At 43.0% G+C, this 14,424-nt stretch overlaps 2 protein-coding genes across 2 annotated transcripts in view; one reads left to right on the top strand and one right to left on the bottom strand.

Annotated features, from left to right (window-relative positions):
• Nucleotides 1-14,424, top strand: part of KYNU (kynureninase) — a 1,315,291-nt gene that overhangs the window by 49,639 nt on the left and 1,251,228 nt on the right. The window lies entirely within an intron of this gene.
• Nucleotides 11,889-14,424, bottom strand: part of LOC138487444 (uncharacterized) — a 72,664-nt gene continuing 70,128 nt past the window's right edge. The window contains exon 2 of the mRNA XM_069613982.1: nt 11,889-11,960. Coding sequence (XP_069470083.1) covers nt 11,889-11,960 — 72 coding nt within the window. The remainder of the gene's footprint in view (nt 11,961-14,424) is intronic.

Below are 14,424 nucleotides of genomic sequence, written 5' to 3'. Positions count from 1 at the left end.
TCCTGCAGTCCACTGATCTGGTGAGTGGTGAGCTTTGCATCTTATTATCTCCGTGCTAGCATTAATACACCACAAGCTATATTACACAAACTAAGTTGTAGGGTGATATCCAGATGCCCAACCCCTCCCTTGTGGCCATGGAAGCTCCCTCAACTCACCAAAACTCTACTAGTACAATTGGTGGCTTGCTGCTTCAAAATTTGCACAGACATTTCCCAGGTGCCGTGCCTAGAAGTAGCCAAAAAAGCAGAATCAGACCAATTCTCAAATATGTACTCAAATACAGACTTAAATATGGACTTAAAATATGTGCCAAGATCCAAGCCTCTCACAGGTTAAAATCGCAAGTGCTGTAAACTCACCACGTTTAAACACACAAGCCACACCTCTAAATGTAGAGGTTAACATTGTGGCCACAACCATTTCTAACATCAATAAACTTCAAGCGGGTGCCTTTTTAACAGACGCTGCGACTTGGCGACTAGCAGAAGAACGCAAACAGAAAAGTGTTTTAAATGTGGCCAATACAACACAAAATGGCGGAATCATGCCAAAGACATTACTTACATGATTTGACATGGAGTTGCCCGGGGGCTGCGCCGTTGGGGTTCCGTGCACGGATGGTGGCGGAGGGTCAGGTGGAGTGGATGCGGCGAGCGGGCCGCTTGCAGAGTCGAGCATGGATTTGTCCGCGGGCTGCGTGGGCGAGGGCCGGTGTTTGGGTGGGGGCGGCGAGGTCTCCCAGGCCCGCGGCCCGACTGCCGGTGACATGCAGGGTGGAGTGCCAGCGGCCGCCACATTGAGGGAGGGATGGGGAGTGGCAATGGAGACGGGCACTGGCACTGGCAGTGGCTGTGGCTGCCCTGTGTCAATGCTGGCTCAAAGAGGGGGATTGGATGAGCCCATGAGTGATGGTGAGAGAGCAAAACAGAGTGTCCCCCAAGGAACAAAAGGCATACAAGGAATAAAACTCCCCCAATGAAAAAAAGGCACACAAGTGCTGGTTGAGGATCGATGTTTACCTCGCCAAGACCTTGATCAGGTTGCATGTATCCCCGTATGTAGGGAAATGCACCTAGATAAAGGGAAATTTACAGCATCAAATTCACCCACAACCCTGATGCTTATAAGAAAACATGGCATAACTCTTCATGAACATAGGGCAGCCAAGTTTCTTGCAAAAAGAGCTTATACAGTAAGCACGCCTGTAATATGGAAACCAATGGCACTAAGACCACAAACTATGTGTTTTAATTCCCAACTAGTGAACCATTCTAATGCTAAAGGGTTCAATTTGAAAAGTATGGCAAAACCAACTGTACAACTACCCTTACACCAAACTATTGTTGCACCAATAAATACTCCATCTGCAGCACTAGAATTGCCTGATAATCTTTTACTGGAAACTTCAACTTTGTTGAAGACACATGTAGTACGAAGTTGCCTGGCGGAATCAAACATATATATTCTGTGTAGTAAAATTTCAAAAACCACAGAATGCAAAGGACTGACCACGATCGAAAATGATGTGTTAACTGCCAACAATGTAAGCATGACACATATCCTTTGGAATAACCGACCCAGTCCACCTCAAGCGACCTCAGTAGCAAAATAAATTAATAGCACAACTCAAACGGATGCTGTAAGTTTGGAAGAAACTAATACATCAATTCCCAGTATGCATGATTTTCACATAGTTTCAACACTAACATCGATCCTATTACCCTTCATGAAGCTTCATGAACAAATGAGCGAGCAATTAAAAGATCAGAACACAGTACACGTGATTCTGCATTCCAAAATAATATATGTCAAAGGCTTTGTAACTGGGTTGTGGATAACAAAATTTGTAATCTGGAGAAGCAAAGGTGAACATACCTTAATCCACTCCATCTTGGAACCGGTTATTAAAGAAAAAACAACTGCAAAGACAATCACGTTCATTTGAAACAGCAGACTTTAACATGCAATCAGGTGCACATAGAAAACAGATGCTTTCAACTACAACTTAAACCGATTCACTGGACAAACTAGAGAAATGGGTAGAAAATAAGGATAATGCATATTGTGCAGTGAAACCACCAGATAATATGCATATTCAACAGATATGTGCACTCGTCGACAACAACCCAAGTCTTAGGGCCTCATTACGAGTTTGGAGGTAGCCATAGCGCTATTACCGTGTCCCGGTCCCGGTTGTCGGAGTAGGGATTTACCGGGTCATTCCAACCTTGGAGGACCCGGTAAGTCCCCATTCTGAAAACCATTCCCCATTCCCATTTAAGCCCTCATAGGGCTCAATGGGAATGGGGAAGGAGCTAATAACAGGCCCGCAAATAGCGGGCCCGTTATTAGCTCCTTGATCCCTTAGCAGTAAAACCAGCGGGCCTTAGTGGGACCTGCTAAGGGACCTTGTAATGCGGAGGTAGGGGGTTAACGGCACCAGCATCCTTACCAGTGCCGTTAACACCCTACCGCCGTACTTGTAATGAGGACCTTAGTATATCAAACCAAAAAATTGGAGATTCGCCACTGACAGTACCAACACTGTCCCAACACAGAGCTGTCATTGTGGGACGATGGGAGCTGAGTGCAATCAAACACAAACATTGCAAATGAATACCAGCACAACGGCGGAGTTAATCATTCATGAAAAAAGAAATGTGGACTTCTCTAAAGCGAAAACAATATGCCCTATTTTTGAGAAAGCAGCCAATGGTAATCCACAAACCTTAGGGATGATGTCAGTAGCTCGCAAACCCAATGAGAAAACTGCCGAAAAGAAAAGAACAGTGAAGGTGGGAGCAAAAGTACAAGTGAAAAAAACTAAAAATCTCCCCCTTACCATGAAACGAAATTTGAATGCAAGCAAGAGTTTCATTAAAAACATAGTCCTGCCGGACTCACAACCTTCCGTTTCTGCAATGATGTTTGAAAGACAGCAAGGTACAGAAATTGATGTCGATGCACCGGTGACTCCATTAGAAGTAACTGATATGTCAAATATTGATCTTGCAGACATGCCAATATACCCAATACCGTCCTCAGACAATACGGAATCGGAGCATAATGATGTTGAAGATTAATCATGTGCTCCAGTCTCTTCAGATTCAAATGAGGAGAACGATGAACCCAACAAACCACGATGGAATAACTACCAATGGGCTCTAAAAATCCAAGGCGGCAAAGACAAAACAAGATCAATTACTGAGACCAGGAGAGCAAGGGCAGTAGCATCTTTGACTTTAGCACCTAAAAACATACAACCTATAACCTATAAAGATGCAGTCACTGAAAGGTTGCATACAAAGTGCACAACATGTAGCAGCCCCAGGCAATTGATTGAAAAGCAAAAAAATAGGAGATCACATGTTCATAGTGAGCACCAGGCCCAACAATTGGGACCGATGGAATGCCCACAGAAGTTGACCATCGAACATACATTTGAAATTTCGTTCAGCGAATAATACAAAAACAATACAATCAGGAAGCACGACATGCACCTACATCAGGGGAGTGCACACCATCAGCAACGGCAAAACAAATCGACTTGACCCATAGAATTATTTTGGAACATATTAGCTTTGAGGATGATGGGTTAACTCTAAATCATGCATATGTTAGCAGATTGTTTCATCATTTGCCAACACTAAAGCTACTATCATCAAAGGGCCTAACCACTACAGAATTACCGGAAGAAACAGAACCAATGTTAGGGGAGGTGCACAAATTACGTCCACTTGCTTTTGACTTAATAGAACTAAATGAGAACCTATAAACAATCACCATAGAAACAAAAATGAATCACACTGCAAATTACCATCAAAATTCAGTGTGGAATCACACGGAGGTAAGAGATTGCCATAGTTCAAAAAGATCATTTCAAAAAACATCAGAGCAATGTTTTCAACCACCTAAATCAAGTGATGTTACAGCAGAGCCACAAATATTGGAACAAGGCACAACACAGAATTGGAAATGGCTTGCAAGCATATTTGCTTCTAAAATATCCAACACATAGAATATACAGGTTAACATCAGGCCTTTCTTGAAAATTGCCAGCTGCAATATGAGAGGCTTTGCTAACCTCACTTTAAATAAAAAGTACAGCAGGTCTAAATCAAGATATAATCTGCCTCCAAGAAACATGGCTGCAATCTCCTCCAATCATTGATGGATATTCTGTAACTTTGAATCCAGCCGAGAAAGGGCCTCGAGGCATACCAACATCTGGCCTGCTCATCGCTATTAAAAATACACTACAATCCGAGGTATTGGAAGTAAAGCATCCAAATGCCTACATTCAATGCTTAGTGGGAACGATCCTGACTAGTCCAGTTGATAAATCACTAACTCTAATTATTTTAAATCTCTACTGGAACCCAGCAGTGAAGTCTTTGAGTGTTTTTTTGGACAAAATAATATTGCACCTATTTGTGCCCTCCCCGTCTTACACGTGCAAAAGAATAAAATAGACACACCCCGGACGGGGAATGAGGCAAAGAGAACAGGCTGCGAGAGTTCAAGGCAAGGTTTATATAAGTAAATGGCATTTAAAGATCTCTGTTGCCTCTGAGAGCGCTCTGACCAAAATTAATGTTACAATACATTTTATAGGGCAAATGACACAACTAACATAGGATACTACTTTGGTCCCGGATTGGAAAGTCCATATGGTGCCCAAGGTGTAGGTGGCATCTCTTCCTCCGGGTTTGCTGCTTGGCTGGTGGGAGGGTGGGCGTCAGGCATCTGTGCTCCAGATGGGTGACGGTCAGGTCGCTGTGAAGCAGGGTGGTCACTTGCTAAGCTAACACATATACTTTCAAAAATGCATGCACTAAATAACAATTGCTCAGAGTCCTTGAATAATTCATCATGTCTCTATAAAAGTCACATGTGTATCTATACTATCAATTACATTGGATTATATAGGCCTTAGGTTAAAGGTTTAGACCATTATAATAACACTGGTCGAAGAGAGGGTCTGTGCTTACAAGAATATCTGGTATGTGGCATTTGTTAGTGGTAGACAACGATATACTACAACAGGGGTCTAATGTTAGTCAGGGATCTATTGGGTGGGCTCATGGCTCGGTCAGTGATCTGGCACATGAAAGGAATACTTGCAGGGGCACAGGGTCACAATGGCAGTAAGTTTCCACTGGCAAGGGTGCAGGGGCAAGGACACGTTTGTAGAGATGGACGAGCTATGTGCTTAGCTCATGCTGGTTCACATGCAGGACAGTGATCTCAGAGGAAGAGTGATGTGTTACATTTATTATTTGCTGCAAGTACCTCCGGCTTCAGTGTGAGAATGGAGCCGCAGAGTTTTCCAGTCAAAGTGGGAACGATGGTGGGGGCCATGTGCCCTGCGCACCTGGCCGTTGCGAGAAAGGGAAGAGAAGCGTTTTTTACTATAGCAGTGAGGCCTAGTCACCAAGATGGAGTCGAAAGGGGGTACAAAATGGATGCCCTGTGTCCTGCTCAGTGGTCCCATCTACGCGAATGTCAGCCAAAGTTGGCATTGGATAAGGGCGATGGGCGAACCCATAACTCGAGGCACTTGGTCCGAGTTTTGTACTGAGAAGTAAAGGATGCGAGGGGCCGAGTGGCCCCTCGCTCCCACACATTCCCCCCTTTCGTTACATCTAAAGTAACGAATTATGACACTTGTTTTCTTTCATTCTCTCTTCGGTAGTACTCACCTTCAGCAACTGCTTATTCTCAGGCTGGGGTACCTTTTATTGGCATCCATGCTCTGCATACACTTCTCAAGCTATTACCTCTCCTTGCATATTCGTCTGGAGTAGATGTTAGGTAAATCCCACCATCCCCATCGAGGTCTACCCATACCTCATTATACCATGGTAATTCTGTTGGTTCCTTGATTGTGGTGTGGCATAAATTATCAACCCTGTCCCCATATTGCCTGTAGATGGCAGTCATCCTGTATTTTGGAGTGTTATGTTCCCCTGTTTGTATTTGTGCATCTATCATAGTTGCTACCCTTGTCGGTCGGCCCATTATTACCATCATCATAGTTGAGGTAGGCACACTTTTTGCACAACACTGAAGGCCTAATTGTCACACGCAGAAGAATAGCAGCACAAAGACGATGATGGGAACGAGTATTTTCATCATCACATTTACCCATGAAGGTATCCAGCTGAACATGTTCTCAAACCATGTGCTTTCTTCTGCTCCGCCCTCTGTTCTCATCCTGTCTCCCAAGTTGTGAACTGCTGTTATCACATGTGAGAGTGACCTGTTATCTGCATCTTCAGATGGCACGAATGTACAACACGCACCCCCTATTTTTTGGCAAACAACACTGTCCATCGCCGTGAGGACATCTAGAACATATCGGTTTTGCATTGTCATTAGGCGCAAGGCACAGAGCTCTATTTTTATAATGTTGAATCCTTCTTCAGTGTCATTGGACAGTTGGATTAGCTCCCAGCACACTATTTGTAACCATTTGGGATGTGCTCGTGCTTGGAGCCCTGGTGCTAGGAGCAATGCAAAAAATGTCTCTGCAGATGAGAAGAGCTTGTACTTTTGCGGGATCTCAGCAAGGAGTTTTGATGATTCGGAAGAAATATAGTTGGATGATATTTTCCTTTGTGATAACTTTGTTTTCAGCTCGTGTTCTGACAACAGTTCGTAAGATGGAAGTTCTGTTTCACTTGTTGGGGCACTGTCGATGGCTCAGCCGATTGCTCTGCTGCTGATTGCCAGCCGATTCTCCTTCTGCTCCTTGGATATGGCTTTCGGGTATTACCATTAGAGCAGTATGGAGGGTGGCTAAGGCGCAAGTACCTTTCCAGGATGCAGGCAGATGCAGGTAGGTTTGCCTACCGCAAATCCAGGACATGTCCATGAGGGCTGCGCTGCCTTTCTTCATATCAGGTATGATTACTGTTTTATTGCATTTTCTTGCCTCCCCCATGTTCACCTTGCCTTCCCCATGGAAGCATAGTTTGTGCGGGACATCTTTTTGTATTTTATAGGCTTTTCAGTGCTGTGATCCATGTTAGCTTGGTGACGTGTTGTGACCAGATAGGGGCACACACTTTCTTTATCCAGTGGAAGGTGTCTTCAGATAGTCCTCGGAGTGCTTCTGCCTTGCATTCGATAGTTTCATCGTGCCATTTGTTCTCTGCATACCTCGTCCCTTTGATGACAAAAAATGACTCTTTGATGCAAATTACTCCTTGACGTTCTCTCATTTTCCCTCCTCTCCATGGTGACGGTGTGTGCCTGGAAAGTGCTGTTTATCCTACACAGAACTAAGTGAAACAAACACTGAGCCTCCGACAAGGGCACTTCCTGTGGAACCAACATTTTGGGGGTCCCTGATGCATGTGGTATGAGAGAACAGACACAGCAGCTTTCATTTGTTGCTTGCTTTGCCGTAGCACTCATGTCTGAATACCATTTGTTAGATTGATCAGGGTGGCGGGGGTCTTCTATTTCATCTAACCCCAGGTCATGATAAATGTCGTTCTTTTCTTTCCCGCCCCCCTTTTTTCTCTCTTTTTCCCTCCCTCCTTGTGGCTTCTCACTTTTTGGTAATGTATTGGGAACATTCCAGCCCAGGCAGTATCATTGTCGTTAAATATGGCATGTGTATACTTGTTAGTAGCAATAACGTAATATGAAGTAGGTTCTATGGTTGTCTGTACATGCATAAGTATCGGAGAGGTGGGCACCACAAGTTATTTTCTTCTCTTTCTTTCTTTGTTTAAATTATATATATAAAATTCACCTTCAGTGTCAGGTAAAATTGGAGCTGCCAGTTTAAATCTAGTCCTACAGCACAAGGACCTTAATAAACTGCAAATGAAGAAACAAGGCAACTCTGCCTTATTAAAACTGGCGCATCTCAGTTGGCCCTTCTATAGGGCTGCAAATTTTCGAAAAATTCGATTCCTTCTTCGATATCTTATTTCAATCAAATACGAAAAGTCAAATATATCTATGTACTTTTAGACAGGAATGTTTATTCACATTCTCATGTATTGATTCACATTGCACTGTGTTGGGCGATCAAATTTTGCCTTCAATATACATTCTGCCAATGCATTTCGGTTTGAACCTTCGTCAGGGCTGTATAAAGGCACTTGATTACATCATCAAGCTAGTCATAATTATGTATTCATTAATTTAAATACACTTTACGGTTTAAATACAATATATTAACACATTCACACATACCATTTGGATTGTCCCACGATTTTTAGGACAGAAACCAGTCCTACCTTTAAAGCGATCAGGTAGGACTGGTTTCTGTCCTAAAAATCAATGCATACAAAACTTATAATACTGAAACTAAATGGCTTTTGTTGGTTGTTTATTTTTCATCTGGCGGAACTATTGCATATACGTGGGACAATCCAAATGGTATGTGTGAATTTGTTAATATATTGTATTTAAACTGTAAAGTGTATTTAAATTAATGAATACATAATTATGACTAGCTTGATGATGTAATCAAGTGCCTTTATACAGCCCTGACGAAGGTTCAAACCGAAATGCATTGGCAGAATGTATATTGAAGGCAAAATTTGATCGCCCAACACAGTGCAATGTGAATCAATACATGAGAATGTGAATAAACATTCCTGTCTAAAAGTACATATATATATTTGACTTTTCGTATTTGATTGAAATAAGATATCGAAGAAGGAATCAAATTTTTCAAAAATTTGCAGCCCTATAGAAGGGCCAACTGAGATGCGCCAGTTTTAATAAGGCAGAGTTGCCTTGTTTCTTCATTTGCTGTCTGTACATGCATACCTGTGTTGGCCAAGTCACTCGGCCAATAATAGTCACCATCATATTCATTTAATTCATAATCATTACTTATATTTATACCAGGATGTAACAAGGAGACAATTGTTGTATCAGCAGGGGTGTGTTCTGAAGTTTCTGTTACATTTGTATCGTTTATACCAATGATATATGTTTCTCCCCATATTGTATTCACTCCAGTCCATATTAGGCTTGACCCTTCCCGTATAAGCTTTGCCCTGCTTCCCCTTTTGTGAATGTCATTAACCAGAGATAAGAGACTATAATAACAGGCCATGAAGAACAACATCACAGAAAGTAAAACTGCCACACGTTTCAAAACACATTCAACATTGCTAAACTTATTAGCCCTAATGGCATCCCTATTGCTATCTAACATGAATGCGTTCTCTTGTAGGGCACTTCGTTGGGACATTTTGTCACCTGGAGGGATGATACAAATTTGTTAAGTCACCAAAATATGTAGTATATATATATATATATATATATATATATATATATATATATATATATATATATATATATATATATATATATTATATATATATATATATATATATATATATATATATATATATATATATATATATACACTTCATGTTTACTCATTGCTTTCGTTACGGTTGCTGCACTTATTATCATTATACATTTTTCTGTCATTTGCTTCACTTATATCCTCTTTTTCCTTGTGCATTTATATATCAAGAGAAAGATATAGTGATGAATAGAGGATGGAAGGAAGATAGAGGCGTAGAGTGAGACAAGTCAGAGGACACATAATTTTCTTTTGCTTCTTACAACTTTCTTTTTATTTGATCAGTTTGCCATTGCTGCTCAACCTCACTAGTAGTACCACTGCACATTCCTGTTCGCTCTGAGGGAGTGTACTAATGCGTGCCCTCCTCACATCTGAGAGGTGCACCCAATATTTCAGTCCCTTTACTTTCACTGCAGTGGGCATACTATAAATCACTTCATAGGGGCCATGAAACCTTGGTGAATTCCATCTCCTGACAAAACTCCTCACATATACCTGTGCTCCTGGCATCAGCGGCCCATTTGGGCTATCTGTGGCTGGCATGGTAGTATCAGTTGCCACATTTTCAGTAAAAGGTGGTGCTATTTGTCGCGCTATGCTGCGTACTGCGCCGTCAGCTGAGTCAAGTATTCCTTAAATTCTTCCCCCAGCACTGTGGCAGCCCTGTGTGCATCTGATGCTCTCCTAACTGGGGAGAGTGGTGTGTGTATTGGCCTCCCAGTCACAATTTCATGGGGGCTCAAATGGTGGTCCTTACATGGCTTGGCTGCGTTCTGAGTTGGAACAGTGCTAGGGGCAAGCAATACGCCCAGTTTTTCTTCAATGTATTACACAATTTCGATGACTTACTCTTGAGCAGGCCGTTGATCTTTTCCACCACTCCATTAGCCATTGGATGATAAATGGAACACAGTTTGTGCTTTACCCCCAAGAGTGACGTTACTTCCTTAAGAGGTCATTCACAAAGTGTGTGCCATTGTCTGACCGTATTACATCACATATTCCTCACCGGGAAAACACTTCTCGTACTAGGAACTTCGCCGCACACTTTGCATCTGGGTGGGGACATGGGCCCGCCTCCACCCACCTTGAAAAAGGACATACCACCACAATGAGATACCTCGCCCCTTTACATCTTTCTCCCATATCAGCGTAGTCTATGTGGAGCTCCCTAAATGGCCCTGCCGGCCGTGGCAAAGTACCTCACAATGTTCTCAATGTCATCCCTGAATTGTATGTTTGACATGTTGTGCACTCTATGATAAATTTTGATAAATGTTCCTGTAGGTTGGGGACAAACCAATGTTCCTGGATGCCTGCGGCGATGTGTTGTTTCGCTACATGGGCTGGAAAGTGCAGCTGTTGGAATGCTAATTCGAGTAATTCTACCGGCATCACTACCTTCCCTGTAGCCTCCTGTCTCCAACTGAGGTCTGTGGCCAATTGTTTACATCCCTGCTTGCTCCACAATTGTTGTTCCTCCACTGGTGCTCTCCTCTGTAGCTCTATTAGCTGTGTTATGGGAGTGTTACTATATGCTTCTTCTAGTGGTTCTGCGGTGATGGCTTTAACAATGCACTCAGTCATAGGTGTTATATTGAAATACGAGGCCTCCTTCACTGCTGCGTCAGTGGCCGCGTTTCCCAATGAGATCACATCTGTGTTGTTGGTATGGGCTTGGCATTTCACCACTGCCACTACCGATGGCTCTGCTAATGCCTCTATTAGTTCATTCAATAGTGTGGTGTGCTGTACGGGCGAGCCATCTGCTCGTCTGAATCCTCTTCTACGCCAGAGTGATAGTCCTGAATGGACAGTGATAGTTGCGTATGCTGATTCTGAGTATATAGTCACTGTGCATCCTTTGGCTGTCTGTAATGCTTCAATTAATGCTGTTAGTTTGGCCACTTGTGCAGAGTGATGAGACGGGAGATGCTTTTGGACGATTGTTTCATAGCTATCTTCCTCCATTCGTACTACTGCCATCACCACATGCTTCTCTCCTGTTTCTGGGTTTATCAATGCTGAACCGTCTCTGAAATATATTTCCCCTTGCTGCAGGGCGTTTTCACTCGCTTTGGGAATATCATCACCCTCCCCCTCATATGTGGCACAGTCGTGTTCCTGCATGTCCTCCATTGTACATGGCTCTGTAATGAATGTTGCTGGATTTACTGTTTTACACCTGACCACATGCACGTTGGGGCTTGAAATTATTATCTCATATGCGGTTGCTCTCTGTGTTGTCAGCATTGATTTTGACTGCTCAAGAATCGCAAATGATGAGTGCTCTGCATACAATGTTACTGAGCATCCCATTACAATTGTGGCACTTTTTTCAATAGCAAAGGCCGCAGTTGCGAGGGCCTGTTCGCACGTGAAGTGACCTTACATCACTGCGTCTAGTGTTCTGCTGTAGTAGGCCAATGGTTTGTGGCCTAATGATGTTTTCTGTGTCAGCACTGCCGTCATCAGTGTTCCACTGCAGTGCGAGAACAGGAAAAATTCCCTCCCCTAATTGCCTCTATTAGTTCATTCAATAGTGTGGCGTGCTGTACGGGCGAGCCATCTGCTCGTCTGAATCCTCTTCTACGCCAGAGTGATAGTCCTGAATGGACAGTGATAGTTGCGTATGCTGATTCTGAGTATATGGTCACTGTGCATCCTTTGGCTGTCTGTAATGCTTCAATTAATGCTGTTAGTTTGGCCACTTGTGCAGAGTGATGAGACGGGAGATGCTTTTGGACGATTGTTTCATAGCTATCTTCCTCCATTCGTACTACGGCCATCACCACATGCTTCTCTCCTGTTTCTGGGTTTATCAATGCTGAACCGTCTCTGAAATATATTTCCCCTTGCTGCAGGGCGTTTTCACTCGCTTTGGGAATATCATCACCCTCCCCCTCATATGTGGCACAGTCGTGTTCCTGCATGTCCTCCATTGTACATGGCTCTGTAATGAATGTTGCTGGATTTACTGTTTTACACCTGACCACATGCACGTTGGGGCTTGAAATTATTATCTCATATGCGGTTGCTCTCTGTGTTGTCAGCGTTGATTTTGACTGCTCAAGAATCGCAAATAATGAGTGCTTTGCATACAATGTTACTGAGCATCCCATTACAATTGTGGCACTTTTTTCAATAGCAAAGGCCGCAGTTGCGAGGGCCTGTTCGCACGTGAAGTGACCTTACATCACTGCGTCTAGTGTTCTGCTGTAGTAGGCCAATGGTTTGTGGCCTAATGATGTTTTCTGTGTCAGCACTGCCGTCATCAGTGTTCCACTGCAGTGCGAGAACAGGAAAAATTCCCTCCCCTAATCTGGGTTCGTGAGGACTGGGGCATCTGCGATAAGGTCTTTTAGTCTGAAGTACTGAGCCATCATGTCATGTGTCCATTTTATTGGGGCTCTACTTTTTTGTGCTTCGTTTAATGCTTGCAATAATGGGCGTGTGTATGCTGCATAATCAAGGATCCATGCTGGGCAGTAGTTACATATGCCAAGAAATGTTTGCATGTCCTTCACTGTCTTTGGTATTATTATGTTTCATATAGCAGCTGCCCTGTCAGGGAGTATTCGTTTTCCATCTTTTGATATCAACTGTCCGAGGTATACAACTTCGGCAAGACAATATTGTAATTTCCCTTTATCAACCTTGTACCCCTTGGTAGATAGCACATTTAGCAGTGTTATGGAGTCTTCTCTGCATTTTCTTCTGTTTTGCTACAGACGAGTAAATCGTCCACGTATTATATAATGGTGCTCTCTACACATATATTTCCAATGTCTTCACTTAATACTCTGTTAAAAATACTTGGGCTTTCACAATATCCCTGTGGGAGTCTGCGATGTTCATATCTGTTATTTCCCACTGTGAATGCTGTGAGATACTGCAATCCTGGGTCAAGTGGTATGGAGAAGAAGGCATTCTTCAAGTCAACCACAGTAAAACAAGTAGATTCTTTGGGTATGCTGCACAATATTGATGACCGGTTAGGCACTAGTGCGAACTCTTTTTGAATGACGTCATTAAGTGGGCAGAAATCTTGGATCATCCTCCACGCTCCTCCTTTTGCTTTTTTAATCAGAAAGATGGCTGTGTTACATGGGGAACTTGACGGTACTATTATACCTTGTTTCAGGAGTACATTTATTGTCTCCCTAATCCCTTCCTCTGATTCTCTGGATATTGGGTACTGTTTTACTCTGGATGGTATGGCACCTGGTTTAAGTTTTATCTTTATTGGTTTTACTACATGTAATAACCCTACATCATGTGGGCCTGTGATCCAAATTTCTGGTGCTACTTTTGCCATGTCTTCCTCAAATATTGTCGGTGGGGCATTAACACTAGCCATAAGTGTGTTGTGTACCTCTCTATACTGAATCATGATGTCACACGGTATGCTTATTTCCATTATTATCTCTCAATCATCTTCGTTGTCAGTGAATAATTCTTCGTCAGTTAGGTCTCTTAGCATTATGTTTGGATCTATGCATAGCACAGTTCTCCACTCGCACCCATGCATGTCCAAGCCTATGACCACAATACGTTTGCTCGATACCTGAACTGCCTCGATGTCTATGGATATTATGGTGCCTGGCACGACATCCGTATTTACAATTGGGCGGAATATAAAGTCTGATGGTGTCCTCCATTCTTTTCTCGTTAACTCAGGTACTACTCGGGGTAACACCTTGATGCCATAGATAAACATGTCTATATCAATGGGTATCCCTCACACCACAACTTCATTCATCATCGTACTAATCATTAACATTGCTCTCACTGGGCACACTCCTGTGGTGGAGCACACTATTCCCCGCTCGGTGAATGAAATGGTCATGTTCAATTTACTTAGCAAATCTCTACCCAGCAAGTTGATTGGCGTGTCCTCATGGTACAGTAAGGGTGCGCGCACTGTTTTACCCCCCACTGTTATATCAAGATCTTTGGTGTAAGGAACTTTTAAAATAGCCCCAGAGAACCCCTGTGTTTCCAAATTCCTGCCTGAGAGCGGAAACCACCATTCTATAAGACATAATTGTTATGCTCCTGAGTCTACCATA

This window comes from Ambystoma mexicanum, chromosome 9, assembly GCF_040938575.1.
Source record: "Ambystoma mexicanum isolate Mex_15411 chromosome 9, UKY_AmexF1_1, whole genome shotgun sequence".
Taxonomy (NCBI): Eukaryota; Metazoa; Chordata; class Amphibia; order Caudata; family Ambystomatidae; genus Ambystoma; species Ambystoma mexicanum.
Note: the sequence above shows the minus strand (reverse complement) of the source record. Positions and strands in the feature narration are given on the sequence as shown.